Source organism: Anas acuta, chromosome 5 (genome assembly GCF_963932015.1).
Source record: "Anas acuta chromosome 5, bAnaAcu1.1, whole genome shotgun sequence".
Lineage (NCBI taxonomy): Eukaryota > Metazoa > Chordata > Aves > Anseriformes > Anatidae > Anas > Anas acuta.
Window position 1 is genome coordinate 52,118,177 of NC_088983.1, and position 13,802 is coordinate 52,131,978.

At 41.1% G+C, this 13,802-nt stretch overlaps 2 protein-coding genes across 2 annotated transcripts in view; one reads left to right on the top strand and one right to left on the bottom strand.

The window, feature by feature from the left end:
- Positions 1 to 13,802, bottom strand: part of LOC137857764 (uncharacterized) — a 150,423-nt gene that overhangs the window by 80,181 nt on the left and 56,440 nt on the right. The gene's annotated exons all lie outside the window — the stretch shown is intronic.
- The window catches only part of EXT2 (exostosin glycosyltransferase 2), a 77,588-nt gene that overhangs the window by 370 nt on the left and 63,416 nt on the right, over positions 1 to 13,802 (top strand). Inside the window, exons 2-7 of the mRNA XM_068684704.1 lie at positions 3 to 598; positions 760 to 849; positions 4,799 to 4,915; positions 8,185 to 8,380; positions 11,742 to 11,881; positions 12,676 to 12,769. Of these exons, the coding sequence (XP_068540805.1) occupies positions 60 to 598; positions 760 to 849; positions 4,799 to 4,915; positions 8,185 to 8,380; positions 11,742 to 11,881; positions 12,676 to 12,769 (1,176 nt within the window). The 5' untranslated portion in view covers positions 3 to 59. The remainder of the gene's footprint in view (positions 1 to 2; positions 599 to 759; positions 850 to 4,798; positions 4,916 to 8,184; positions 8,381 to 11,741; positions 11,882 to 12,675; positions 12,770 to 13,802) is intronic.

A 13,802-nucleotide genomic window follows, 5' to 3' on the forward strand; every position in this document is an offset into this window, starting at 1 on the left:
AGGGCTCAGCCTTCAGCTCCTCGCTTTCTGCCTGGCAGAGACCAGGGGTGGCCGGTTCCATGATGTGCGCCTCGGCCAAGTACAACACGCGGGGTCCAGCCCTCATCCCGAGGATGAAGACCAAGCACCGCGTCTACTACATCACGCTCTTCTCCATCGTGCTGCTGGGCCTCATCGCTACCGGCATGTTCCAGTTCTGGCCCCACTCCATCGAGTCGTCCAGCGACTGGACTGTGGAAAAGCGCAGCGTCCACGACGTGCCCGTGGTCAAGCTCCCCGCCGACAGCCCCATTCCCGAGCGGGGGGACCTCAGCTGCCGCATGCACACCTGCTTTGACGTCTACCGCTGTGGCTTCAACCCCAAAAACAAAATCAAGGTCTACATCTACTCGCTGAAGAAGTACGTGGATGAGTACGGGGCGTCGGTGAGCAACACCATTTCCAGGGAGTACAACGAGCTGCTGACGGCCATCTCCGACAGCGAGTTCTACACGGACGATGTCAACCGGGCCTGCCTCTTCGTGCCCTCCATAGACGTCCTCAATCAGAACACGCTGCGCATCAAGGAGACGGCTCAGGCTTTGGCACAGTTATCCAGGTACGTACAGAAGCTCCGCTGCGGGGATCTGAAGACCCCCAAATGGAAAAAATTAAGGTTAATGATGGAGGGGAGTCAGTGCTAGAGTTAGATTTTGACAGAGCTTATCGTTTGTAGAGAGCACCTCTCTAATTATTGTCTGTTTTTTCTTTTTGCTTTAGGTGGGATCGAGGCACAAATCACTTGCTCTTCAATATGCTGCCCGGAGGGCCACCAGATTACAACACTGCACTCGATGTTCCCAGGGATAGGTATACATTTTGCTGTATTTGAATGCATAGATCTGAGTTTAAGTGCCATTGGAGAGGCAGCAGGCCCAGGAGTGCAGCTGATAGCAAAGGACGTACACCTTAGCCTTTACAAAACTGGAGTGTGGCTTCATCTCCTCTCAAAAAAGGGAAGTAGACAAGTCCCTGTCTCATATAGGACAAGTTTTTCCTGCTGACAGGTATCCTACAGCTTACTCTGTTCTTAATTTTACAAGGGATGTGATCTGTGGCATTTGTTTGTCTTACCTGTTGGGCTTGCTGTAGGGATGGAGAATTTTCAATTTAGACTTGTATCTTGTGTTACCAACCTGAAGTCTTTACAGAATGTCTCATTTGATGCAAATTAGAAGTCCTTAGTTTGGAAGCTGCTACTGAATACGATTCTACTGAGCTCATGTACGTGTTTAGTAGTGCTGAGGTGGATCCAATGTACCCAGTCCCGCTCTTTGAACATCAGGGTTAACTTTCTTCTGCTGAATGTTTTGTCAACAAAATCTTGCCTGAGATACAGGGCAGCTGTGAAGAATGTTGCATGTGTAGTGTATCTTGATTTCTGTGCACCAAAGGCATTGTAAAACATCGTTCTTCAATGCCAGAACAGAACATGTTTTTTTCTGGACATGTTCAAAGAGCCTGTTTATTCTTCCTAATTACGTCACAGATTGCGAAGTAATGCTTTAGTTTTTGACTGTATGAAATGTTAGATGGATGGGTGCTATCCTGAAGAGGGCAGTCAAGCATTGTTCTTTTGTAACCAAACCTGTTGATCTGTTAGTACATACCTGTTGTCTTAAGATTTGTATTTCTTAACAAGATTTTTTTTTATTTGGCAGTGTTCTGTTTAACGGAATGGACTGTTTCGGGAGTGGATAAAAAATATCAACCCCCTTTTTTTTTTGGCAAACAGCAGTTGTCAGAGCTTGCTGAACTGTTTTGCCCTGCGGCTGCACAATCACCAGCCATAATACAGCAGAGAGGCAATGACAGTGAGTGCGTGGGACTGAGAAAAGGTGGAAACTCATTTCTGTAGGCAGCCAACAATTAGGCTGTACTAAGTGTAGTACAGATTCTGGTCACCGGAGCAAAGAGGCCTGAGTGCTGCAGTGTGTGGTTACAGTATGGTTTTGGAGTCCTCTGGAGGTTGTAGTTCGTAGCTAACAGAAGAAGTGAACCAGGTATGCTTTCTTCAGCTGAATATGTCCACACTTTAAGTGCCCATTTTTTGTGGATGTCTGGTGAAATACACAGGTAATGTTTGCAGTTTCACAGTAGTGGATCTTGGATATGATAGAATCATGTCCTGCTGCTTTGCTGCAGAATATTAATCCAGGTAAAGTAAGACCTTTTGCACAGAGGGAATTCAGTTCTATAGTGTTTTTACACCTGTGAAAGACCTTGGATAAGTTAGCTCACTGAGTGGTTGTTCGTTTATTAAGTCTTTAAATCTAATTTCCAGGAGACAGTATAAAAGTGCTTTACACCAATTATTTTGAAGATAGAAGTCTGCCCTGGGGGCATGGAGGCTATGTTGCTGGTGCTAGCTGCCATAACATATGTAACGTTCTGCCATAAACCTTAAAAGATAAGCTCTTTGTTGTTAATAAGTGCTATTGAATGTGGTACAACAGTGTGGATGAAGGGATTTCTTTTGCTAAGCTACTCTGTAGCTGTAGGATTCAACATATGGACTAAGATACTTCTTCTTTCTGCTTCGATTGATGAATTGGTTTCAGTGACTTGTGAGATTTGGCAGAAAACTGATGGTGATGGCAGCTGGACAGAAACACTGAGAGCGCAGAGCAGTCGGGGCACTTCCTGGAGCGAAAGAAGGATCAATACCCGAGCAGTGGTGAAAAGTTGCTTGGGAGCAGGCTTACTCCTCGTTGGTCAGTGCGATTTAAAGATTATTCATCTTGAGTACGTTAGGAGTTAATATCTCTCTTCCCTTAGTGCCCCATACAACGAAAATCTGCGAGGAGTTATTTAAATGGTGTTGGTTCCCGGTGGGTTTGTGTAAGGAATGGTCTGCACGACACACACCTGCTTTCTCAAGGCTGATGAGGTGCTGTCATGTTTTCACCGGATCCAATTAAAACAATCTGGTTGTAGTTTCCCAATTAGGGGGTTGTAAAAAGAGGAGAGGGGTATAAAGTCTAAGAACAGCAACACCCAAGCCAGCTTTTTTTTTTCTTCCTCCCTGCTTGTAGTTGAACTGATGTGGATAACCCTGGAACACGCAACTTCAGGGGTGAGATCTAGTCATGAGAGCATTGTACACGTAACGTGTACATGCCCCCACCAAAGGGGGGGAGGCACTGGAAAGGAACCCCAAATAAGCACTTAGAGCATAAACTCTCACTCGGCACGTGCTTGATTTATCATCCCTGTTCTCAGGTTGATTTCTGCTCCTACAAACGGTTTGTGCTCTCACTGAAGAGTAATAGAGCAAATTGTTTTGGTTTTGTAGTTGTCATCAAATTGAATTGCATCTCTAAGCCAATCCTACAATTTCCAAAGAGCTTCTTAAATGACATTTGGCACTGCCTGCTTGACTGCTTGGGTGGAGTCACGTTTATGCCCCAAATGTGCTGGTGATGTTGGGATGCTGAACAACTGTGCTGCACTTCAGGGCAGGAAGTGAAGTATCCTGCGGCACATCTGAGGGGAGTTAAAGCAGGCAAAACATACTGGTGTTTAACCAGGGTGTCATGTTCCAAGGGGAAGAAACAATCGGTCTTGGATGACAATTAAGTAGAGTAATAATCTGTTATACAACAGCAGTGGGAAAACTGCTCTAAACACTATACTGAGGAATTAATTCAGTGGTAACTGAAAAGTGGAGTATCACCTAATGGGTTGTCAGCACGTCATCTGGCCTCATCTTGACTTGCTTCACTAAAGAAGCTGAATCTGAGCTTCTTTAGGAAACAGGATGATGTGTTTGTTGTGCCACCTGCTCACTGGGGATGAAAAGGTAACTGCAAAGCTGATGTCCTCTACTGGCTTATTTCAAAGAAGCTAGGTTTGGGACAGGAGATAACACACACTTCTTTCAGGACTGTGGATGATGCATTGCTTTCTTCTGTTCACATTCTCTTCTGTTTTTTAAAGCTCATTACTTCTGTGTAATAAAAGGTTGTCCTGTCTAGGAGAAGCCACCATCAGGTTTGTCCCATTGGGAGACTGAAATATGTCTTAATCTATCTATCCTTGTTTTCTAGGATCCATTCCCCTGTTTTCTAGCACAGCAACCCAAGCTGCCCCTACTCTTGGAGATCAGTTTCGGGGCATATCAAACTGGCATCACATTGTGTTCTACTTTTGGCATTTTTTTTTGTGTGTAATATAGAAACAAAATAAGCTTTACTAGTTAGTGTGATCACCCTGAAAATACAGTACAAACAAATCGTATTTGCCTGAGAACTCCTGAGTTGTTACAGGCTCCAAAAGCACTGTATTATTTTATCTGGACTTGTACCTGGAATAGAGCTGGTCTAACACTTTGAGCTGTGCTACATGCTGTTTTAGGGTAGACGTTAAGAAATAAGTTAACTAGTGCAAATAATTAAGAATGTATTTCCTTAAGTTAAAGTTGACTTGGTATGTGTAAGCTTGCAAAAATGCAGGCTGGTCATAAGGACTGCAATAGATTCCATTTCCCTATAATAATGCAAGAACAGTTCTTTCCTCAGTGATCATATGCAATCGTAAACATTCCCTTGATGACTGGATCCCACCTGGCAGTAAGCCCAGTTCAGGAAAACCAAAATGAATGCAAAAACTGCAGGGAAAATGCCACTGACAGAAGCTGAGGGAAAAAACTGTTATCTCAGATGCATCATTTTATGTTCTGGTAACGATGATCAGTAAACACTGTTCTGAGTTGGGATGATCTACATGCTCTGTTTGTGGTCTTTCCTGTCTTTTTCAGGGCTCTGCTAGCTGGTGGAGGCTTCTCCACGTGGACTTACCGGCAAGGCTACGATGTCAGTATTCCTGTTTACAGCCCGCTGTCTGGGGAAGTGGATCTGCCAGAAAGAGGACCAGGGTAAAGCAATCCCGAGTAGTTGGGCAAAATATATTCAATATCGTGTTTAATGTGGATGCTGATAAAATGTGAATATAGTATTTTAGGAGACCCACTCCAGAAACTGAGGTGTGAAAGATGATGGAGTGGCAATGTTTCTTGTGGCATTAGGTTCAATATGTCTAATATATCAAGTCAGCTCACTGGAACTAAATACAAATAGTTTTGTTTTTTTTTTAAAACGTTTAGGTAGAGCAAGGCAGTAATTCAAAGTAATAGATTCCCCAATAAATGATCTCTTCAGATAACCAATTTTACGATGCTTAAAAGCAAAGTAAGGCCAAGAGATGACTATAGCAATGGTAAAAGCAGCAGGCTATACCTTCATTGGGACTCTAAAGAGGTAAAGGGATCATGGGGAGCAGCATGTGTGCCTCAAGTAGTATCAGACAGTGCAAACTTCCAATATGTAACAGGAGAATGGGAGCAAGGATGTGATATTTACCTCTGTGTGTCTTACTGATACATTATTTCTAAATCAGTTTAGATGTTTTTGTAGTTCTGAAGTCCTTTGAAAATGAGGTGGTAGAAGAGGTGCTAGGAGAAGCCTGGAAATAGAGCTCTGAAGAGAGGAAGTTCTTGCAGAAAGAATCTTAAGGAGGCTCGTGTGGTTAGCTTATGAAGCAGAAGAATGAGAGCTGACTTGTTTAGGTGAATAGTTACATCCAGAAACTTTAATACTGATGTTTTATTTATGTATTTATTTTACAAAGTACTGGAGTAAGACATACAAACAAAGAAATCACTATGAGACTGTATTTGGAAGTAAAGCAAGACAAGTGGGACGTGAAGCACTAATTTTATCAGAGAATGTAATTAGCCATTTAAAATGAGCTACTCTGGGAAACAGTGGTTTCTCTTATCCATTCGTGTCTTCAGAACAAGAATAGGAAGAAGTCTGGAAAACATCTTAATTGATTATGAAAGGCTGCTCTTTCTGTATTTCATAAGCCTTTAATTATGCAGCTGAAAACATTTCACTGTCTTACCTGTGCTGTGCTTTAAAAGATGAGCAGACTGAGGCAGTGGCAGTAAATGAGATGCTCGCTGATTGTGAAGATCAGGTTTGGAGGTGCGGAAGCTTTAGGTCCTTTCTTCTAACATCATCCTTCAGAGAATATGAATGATTAGAGTTGAAAACTGTGATTTGAAAGGGTGCTGCTAGTTACAGACCAAAAAAATTTACTGTACTTTGGCTCCTTGTCTTTTCCTCTGGTAAGAGCAGCGTTCTTGCTGTTGCTCTGTGCTGCTCCAGGTGAGGGACAGCAATGTACAGCAGTGGTTTGCTTCAGTCACACATTTCATGATGCTGATTATGATACTCCTGGACCTGGCTGGTATAGGGGCATCTGTTTGAATCCCAGTCGATTCTTCATATATCCCTGGTATTATTTAAACACAGAATGAGAGCATGCTTTGTATTTCTGTCTGGAAAGCATGAACATGCTGATAGGCTTCAGCGTGTGTAGAATCTGCTGTAAAGAGAGATTTGATCATCCTGTTCATGTCCGTGTAGTCAGCTAAATGCTGCAGGATATCATGTTCGTGGACGTGTGTAGGTTCCGTGTTCTCAAAGGCATTCAATTTTTTTGTGAGGAGCAAACTGTAGTCTCCAGAGTACCATCTAGTGGCCAGTTAGCATTAACGAATTGAAACGTGAAAGTTTGCTTTACGCAGGAAGGGTGTGACAAGGGAGCAGTGCTTGGAGTTCAAGCTTGATTGGGGTAAATGATTACTTTCCATTACACTAAAGCTTTATTTCCTGGTAGCTGCTCTGTGCTTTTTTTTTTTTTTTTTTTGTAACAAGATTTGATCACTACATTTGGATGTCATACGTTGACGACAGTTTAAAGGCAAAATTTGGTTTTAAACAAATAAACAATCCTGTACAATTCTTAACTGGTTGTTTTTTTATCACTCATGTAGCAGTATTTCCTTTTTTTAATGCAAATCCTTTCTTGTTTCTCAGACAGAGAACAGCTGAGGATTTTTGATTCATTCTCCTTTTTAGTTGAGTGGTTTAGATTATTTTACTTGCAACTCTGCTAGTAATGTGTATTCTAGAAAGCTATTGGTAGCAAGATGGTAGCAGTTGGAGACTTAGAAAAATAGAGTGCTTAAAAAAAACTACTGTGTAAATCTTATCTGTTAATTGGATCAACTAAAGTGACCAGCAGGAAAACAAGTAATAGAGGTGAGAAGAGCAGTGGGAGAGGTCTGACTTTATAAAGTGTGTGTTTGTGTGTGTTCCCAAAGCTGTAAATTAAAAATAGTATCACGTGGAGCAGAATTGGAATCCTAAGTGCAGGCCTCCTGTTTCCTGTGTTCTTTTGGCTGGGTTGAGGGCAGGCTCTCACTGTGTGTTCCCTTGAATGGGAAGCAGTGGAGTAGCCTGACTTATTTTATATGTTTAAAAAAAAAAAAATCCATGTTAGTGAGTATGTTTCTAAGACATGCTCTATTTCATCATTAACAAAACTCACTTTTTAAAGCTGTGAGCATCTAATTTGGGACTCCGTTCCTGTGTGTTTTACTTCCAGTGCTAATTCACGTCTTGAAATACTTCAGTGGTAAAGCACATCCTGACTATGCATATTTCTAGGACATGGTAGGAGTTGAGAGTGAGCAGGCTACTGAGCCACCTTCTTTGTCCTGGAGGTGTTGCCTTCAGGGTGCCCTAAAGGGACAGAGCTGAATCACAGCTAATGAGATGAGCTTGTCCTGTTGTTACTGTCACCATATCAAGGTAAAATATGTGCAGGGTAGCTGAGGTGACAGTTTGGCATCTTTTTTCCATTGAAATTGATGAGAAAATATATGGGAGAAGAAACTAGTAGCAGCATTCAGTGTCTACTTTGTAACAGTACACAAACACCAAATAATAAAACAAACAACGCTAGCATCAGCAGTAAGCTGTTTTATATATAGCCAAATAATGTTTATTTCAGTTTATAAAATATATTATAACCGAAGTGCTGATTTTAATATAATAAGCACTCTTCCCACATATATTTTATTTGGGGATGTAAATAGTGCTGAGCCACTTAATATCCAAAATTTGATTATCTCGCACCATTACGCTTCTCACTCTTGTCTGAAAATAGGCTCTTAGTACTGTGTCCACATTTAGCAGAATGAGATTGACTTTTCCAGGGCGGAAAGCAATGTGTTGTAGAGCATCTTGGAAGTGAACTTGTGGTGCTGCCAAGTAACCTCGCTGTGTTTTTCAGTCCCCGCAGGTATTTCATTCTGTCATCTCAGATGGCTCTGCACCCAGAGTACCGGTCTGAGTTGGAGGCTCTTCAGGCTGAGAACGGGGAATCAGTGTTAGTCTTAGACAAATGCACAAATCTGTCAGATGGGGTCCCTGCTGTTCGCAAACGCTGTCACAACAATCAAATCTTTGATTATCCTCAAGTGCTTCAGGTAAGGCTGTCTCTCCTGCAATCTTCTGTTCTCCTTGGTGCCTGTCTTGGCTGTGGAGCTGTTGCTGTTTAGCACTGATAGGAAACTTTTTGTATTTTACTTAACTTGCTATAGTGACTGTGTTTTGAAAATGCACAGTTCATTACGTTAGCTTGGATGTTATATCCTAATTATTATTTATCCAAAACTTTATTTTTAAGAGGGCTGAGAACTGTGTACTCAAACTTATATAGAGACTACTCTGCAGTCTGAAAAAACTGCTTATATATAACATCTTCATGGGGTTGATTGTGGTGGTCTTCTAGTACCACATGATGTCAACTTAAAAAGTGATATGGAGATACCACCAAATCCAGCTGCAACGAGGGGTGAAACTTTGGAAGGTAAGACACGATTGGGGTTTCTTTAAAACTGGGATAGAACTTCAGAATCTACGCTCTCCAGAATAACTGACAAAATGAGCTTTAGCAGGTGTGAATTTGGAATTGATATCTAAATTCTGACAGTTCAGGCCTTGTTAGATGGAGTTTAGGACAGAAGCCTGCTTTGTCATTTGGAGGTGGATGAAAATGAGCTTTACAGGGTTTATGTAGAGATTTAATTTGGGGGAGGAAATGGCGCTACGTTTAACAAGAGTTGGTTGGGTTATATCTTTTTGTTTGCAACTTAGTAGTTAAACCCTAGAAAATGCTCTCTGTAGATACAACAGACTGAGCTGGAAGACTTGTCAGCATGCAGCTATGAAAACATCTAGGTGAAATGTGTTTGATGGCCGTGGCCCAACTTCCAGAGGCCTTTTGATGTGTCAGTGAAGATAAAACCAGATAGCGTTCTCAGACCCCTGGGTCTCCTGGCAGCTCGCTGACGGAGAGGTGCTCTGGCATGCGGCGTGGTGAAGTGAGTTATGCCACAGGCCACTGTGCTCCGTCTGTGGCCACCAGGACATAATCTGTCTTTGAACTTCAACAAATAATGGTAAAATAACAAACAGGCTGAAGAAAGGGAAAGTTTCCCCCCCTTCTGTTATGTTTTGGAGGAAATATGTTTAAAATTCCTTGGGGAGGAGGGGGAGAGGGAGGAGCGGGTGACCGTGAGCCCGAAGCCTGCAGCCAGGAGGGGGTGAAGAGTCTGTTTGCTTTATTTTTTTTAAATACAGGCTGGATTGCTCAAGGATAGCAAATCGGGGATCTATATCTCTATCTTGCTATGTATTATTTTATAACTCTGAAGGGAGCTGGCACATGCAGAGATTGTTAAAATACTTTCCTTTGCAGAGCCCTGCATCTCCCTTTGGAATGTCTGGCTGATAACGGTGGTGATGTGAGGAGAAGTATTTATAGTAACCTTTGTCTAGACAGGAAAAATGGTTATCTGGGCAGATGAGCATGTGTGTCCACATCTGGGCTTTTTTTTTTTTTTTTTTCTTCCCCCTCTCCAAGACCTTACTGGGGTCTCTTCCACCTGCTCCTCTGCGGTCTAGTGAGTGAATGGTTAAAATGTGTGCTCTTTTGCTCTGCTCCTTCCATTCCCCCCAAGCCTTCTTTTCCTGTCTGGTGGTGGGGGAAGGGGGGGAGCCTGAGGACTGATCACAGTTCATCCTTTCCAGCACTGCCTTTACAGATTTCCTACTAGACAGGCTCTTGGGCTTCTGGGCTGCTAATGCTTCCTGCTTGCAGTCTTCTCTTGGATGAGATTTTCATACTAATCACTGCTATGTAGATATGAACACAGGTCCCACGATTGCACTAGGAAACAAGTGAAGAGCCAGCAAACCCTGTTGTATTTCCTCGTTCCATTTTGATGTTTTGCTGCCCTGCTGTGCCTCCTGGCTCCTTTTCCTCAGGCAACAGAATGCAAGCCGAAAAGATGTTTTCTTATCTGTGGGAGCCCCTGTATCAACTTTATAATTTTTCTTTCTTAGACTTGGGAATAACACTGACTTGGGCTTTTTCTTTGTTTGTGCAGCTAAACTCTGCAAGCATGTTTGTTTTGCCATCTTGAATCTGTAGCGAGGTTCCTCAGTGACAGTAAGAACTAAAGTCCCTATGTGCAGGATGAGTGTTTAAACTCATGTTTTTGTAGTGGATGTGAATAAATGGATAACATTCTTTTTTTTTAGCAGCTTTTTATATCCTCAAAGCTTCCTTCAGCCATCTTCCTCCTGTTGTTAGCATTTCAGAATAGGTAGTCTTGATGAAGTCGGTCTTTCCTTGTAGATCATGTTCTCGAGATAAGTAATCATACATTTATTTATTCCTTGGAAGTGTACTGCCCAAGACAGAACACACTGCTCTGTCTGGGGTCTTAACGTTGCTGAGTGGAGCGAGTGATTACTGCTGGTCTCTTAGGTTGTACTTCTGTCTACATTCTAATAGCACTTCTGGGTGGAGTGGTTCATTTTTGCAACATTAATGTTGTTGCATGTGAATATCCTCCATTTTCCTGGCCTTTTGTATGAAATAACCTTTTCTGCGGAGTGCGAAACATAGCTCATTACTTCCTGCTTTATATTTGTGTGGTTGGTGATTCTTATCTAAATATTGAACCCTACATACCAGTATTTTTAGTCAATTTCTCCAGATGGTGTCAAACTCTAATCGTGTTACCAGGATTAGTAACAAAAATAAAAGTATTTTCATGTCTAGTAAGTATGGTCTTACTTCTGCTGCTCACTTAACCTAAGGGATGCATTAAGTCTAGATCTAGGAGAGATTTTTTTGGAACTCTTTGATCCATCACTCCATTTTACATGTGAACCACTGCTAAGTGCTTTATATTTAGAGTTTTGTAACTGTAATTTACGTAATTAGAAAGCTTATGAGGGCTTTAGCAAGCCTATGATTTCTGAATTTGCTTGTGAAAATGTTATCAAAGATTATGTCAAGCTCCTTTTAAAGTTGAGATGAAACCTGTAACTTCTCTGCTGTCCATAGAGCTGGATTGCCCTATAATGGAAAGAAATTGGTTTGGCTTTGTGCAGTGTGTACTGAATAACTTCATGTTGGCTGTTGCTCATCTTGTTATGCCAAACTTGCAAAATGTTGCTTTTCTCCCTGAATTTTCTCAATTAGAATTCTGCAATTAGGCCACTATGACAAAGCATAGAATAGCCCTATTAGCTGATTTCTTAACTCTATGCTTGGTATTTATAAGTCACTAGTAGATAAAGTTCTGTAATTATTTTGAATTTGCTGATAACTCAGAATACATTGATAGTACAGAGCAAGCCTGTTTTCCTTTTTACTTGTTTTTTAAAAGTTTTTTTACTCCTTTTTTTACAAGGCAGGAGTGCATAATACATACCTACACGTGTAATACAGCTATAAAATTTCTTTATTTTTTATTTATCATTTTTTGACAGGAAGCTACATTCTGTGTCGTTCTCCGTGGAGCCCGCCTGGGTCAGGCTGTGCTAAGTGACGTTCTTCAAGCTGGCTGTGTCCCGGTCATCATTGCTGATTCCTACATTTTACCTTTCTCTGAGGTTTTGGACTGGAAGAGGTCTGTACGCTAATTATTGTACATCCAACACGTGCATAAGAGATACCCAGATTACATTCAGTGATTTGAGTGGAATCACTATAATAAGTCAAATGTACTGGCAGGGTACAGTGAACAGAATACTTGGTAAGATAGATGTCCTTGATGTGTTTATGCATCAAAAACAGGAGTGGAAAACAAAGGAGGTAGAGATGACTGAGCTTTTGGTTATCCTGTAGCCAGTGATATCTGTTCTAAAACAGACTTCTCTTGTCTTCCGCTTGTGCTGTGTGATGACGGATCTGCATTCAGATCCCCAAGTATGTGCCAAAAAGGGAATCATATAAACACTAAGTTTATTATATTGTATCAGAATTCCTAAGTTAGTTTGAGACTGAAAAGTATAATTATTTTGCAGCTGAGCATACTATGAGTTTAGATTTTTTTTTTCCATGTGTAAACAATGCCCAGTTATGTTATCTTAGAGTAATACATACAAAAATTACTAATTTTTATGCCTATATGCTATCACTTGTCACTCCAAGAGATCTCTCTGCAAGTCAGTGGCAGTCTGGGGATGGGAATTCAGGAAGTTTGAGTCTGTCCTTTCCACATTCATTCGTTTGTCTCCACTGATCAGTCGGTAAAATAATTAACTACACAAAATAATTAACTACACTGAGAGGAGACTGCTTATTTCTGCTAACATCTTCTGAGCACATCATATTGGAATAGGGCAAGGTTCTGGATTGACCTCTTTTAACGTGGAACTTCCTTTTTCTCACCTTACTGTTTTCCTGCTTGTTTGCTTATAGGGCCTCTGTTGTCATCCCGGAAGAAAAGATGCCAGAAATGTACAGTATTCTGCAAAGTGTTCCCCAGCGACAGATCGAAGAGATGCAAAGACAGGTAAAATAATGTACTGTATTTAAATTATCCTTTATTTGTAGGTCATGTGGGTTCATATGCCTACATTGCAGTGGAATTTGTTGGAACGCAGTATTAGTGATACTTTCACGCTAATATTTTGATTAGTGTATCTTCTCCTTTCTTTATGTTTAACATATGCATTCACCATTACTTTCCAATATTTTATCTTTAACCATCACTGGTACAGCTAAATCTGTTAAACAGCAGCTGTTGAGCAGTACTACATTACCCTTTAGGTCAGGAAGTTAAGAATACTGCATATGATTGCAATTGCAGAATACTTGAGTTGGCAGGGTTCAGTTATTCAGAATGGAATTTCTCCAACCCCTCTATTTTAACTTACATGCTATTGTGAAACGTATTATAGGATCCTTAGCATCCACAGTGATCAAAGGCTCCCCATCCAGATCTGAAATGTGAAATTGAGGTTTTGACCCCCTGCTTTTTCATGTAAAGATCATATTGTATTTGCTGTGAGTGGAGACTACTGGTTCCTACCAAGGTAGTCAAACTTTGCTTTCATGAGCTTTTTTCTTGCATCCGCTCTGCTTTCTTAATGCACACAGGGATGGAAACTCTTGCTGAAGGCAAGTTTACTGCCTGCTCTTGCATATTAACATGTTTCTGATGAAATTGCAAAGCATATTTGTTTTCTTCTTTCTACACGGTAGCTGAATTGATTGGTATCTGAAAGAAAAAGATTGAGTCTATCCCAAGAGAAACTTTGGCTTGTTGATAAATTTTAATCCCTCAAAATGTGAGGGAAACATGAATTGAAAAATGTTTTAAATATTTTAGCTAAGTTGATGATTCCTCAGAGAGGGAGATCTCACTTATTTTGCAATTGGAAGAGCCAAGATCATAAATCGTCCAAACTTGTGAACAAAGTCTGTTTGGTTGGGTAGAGTCAAAAGGAAGTATTTTGTAGTTAACTCCAGTTGATGCTGATTCCTGTTTGTAATAGCAGCAAAGCCATCATAGATTGCTTTAATTCAAGAGCTCATGCTTACAG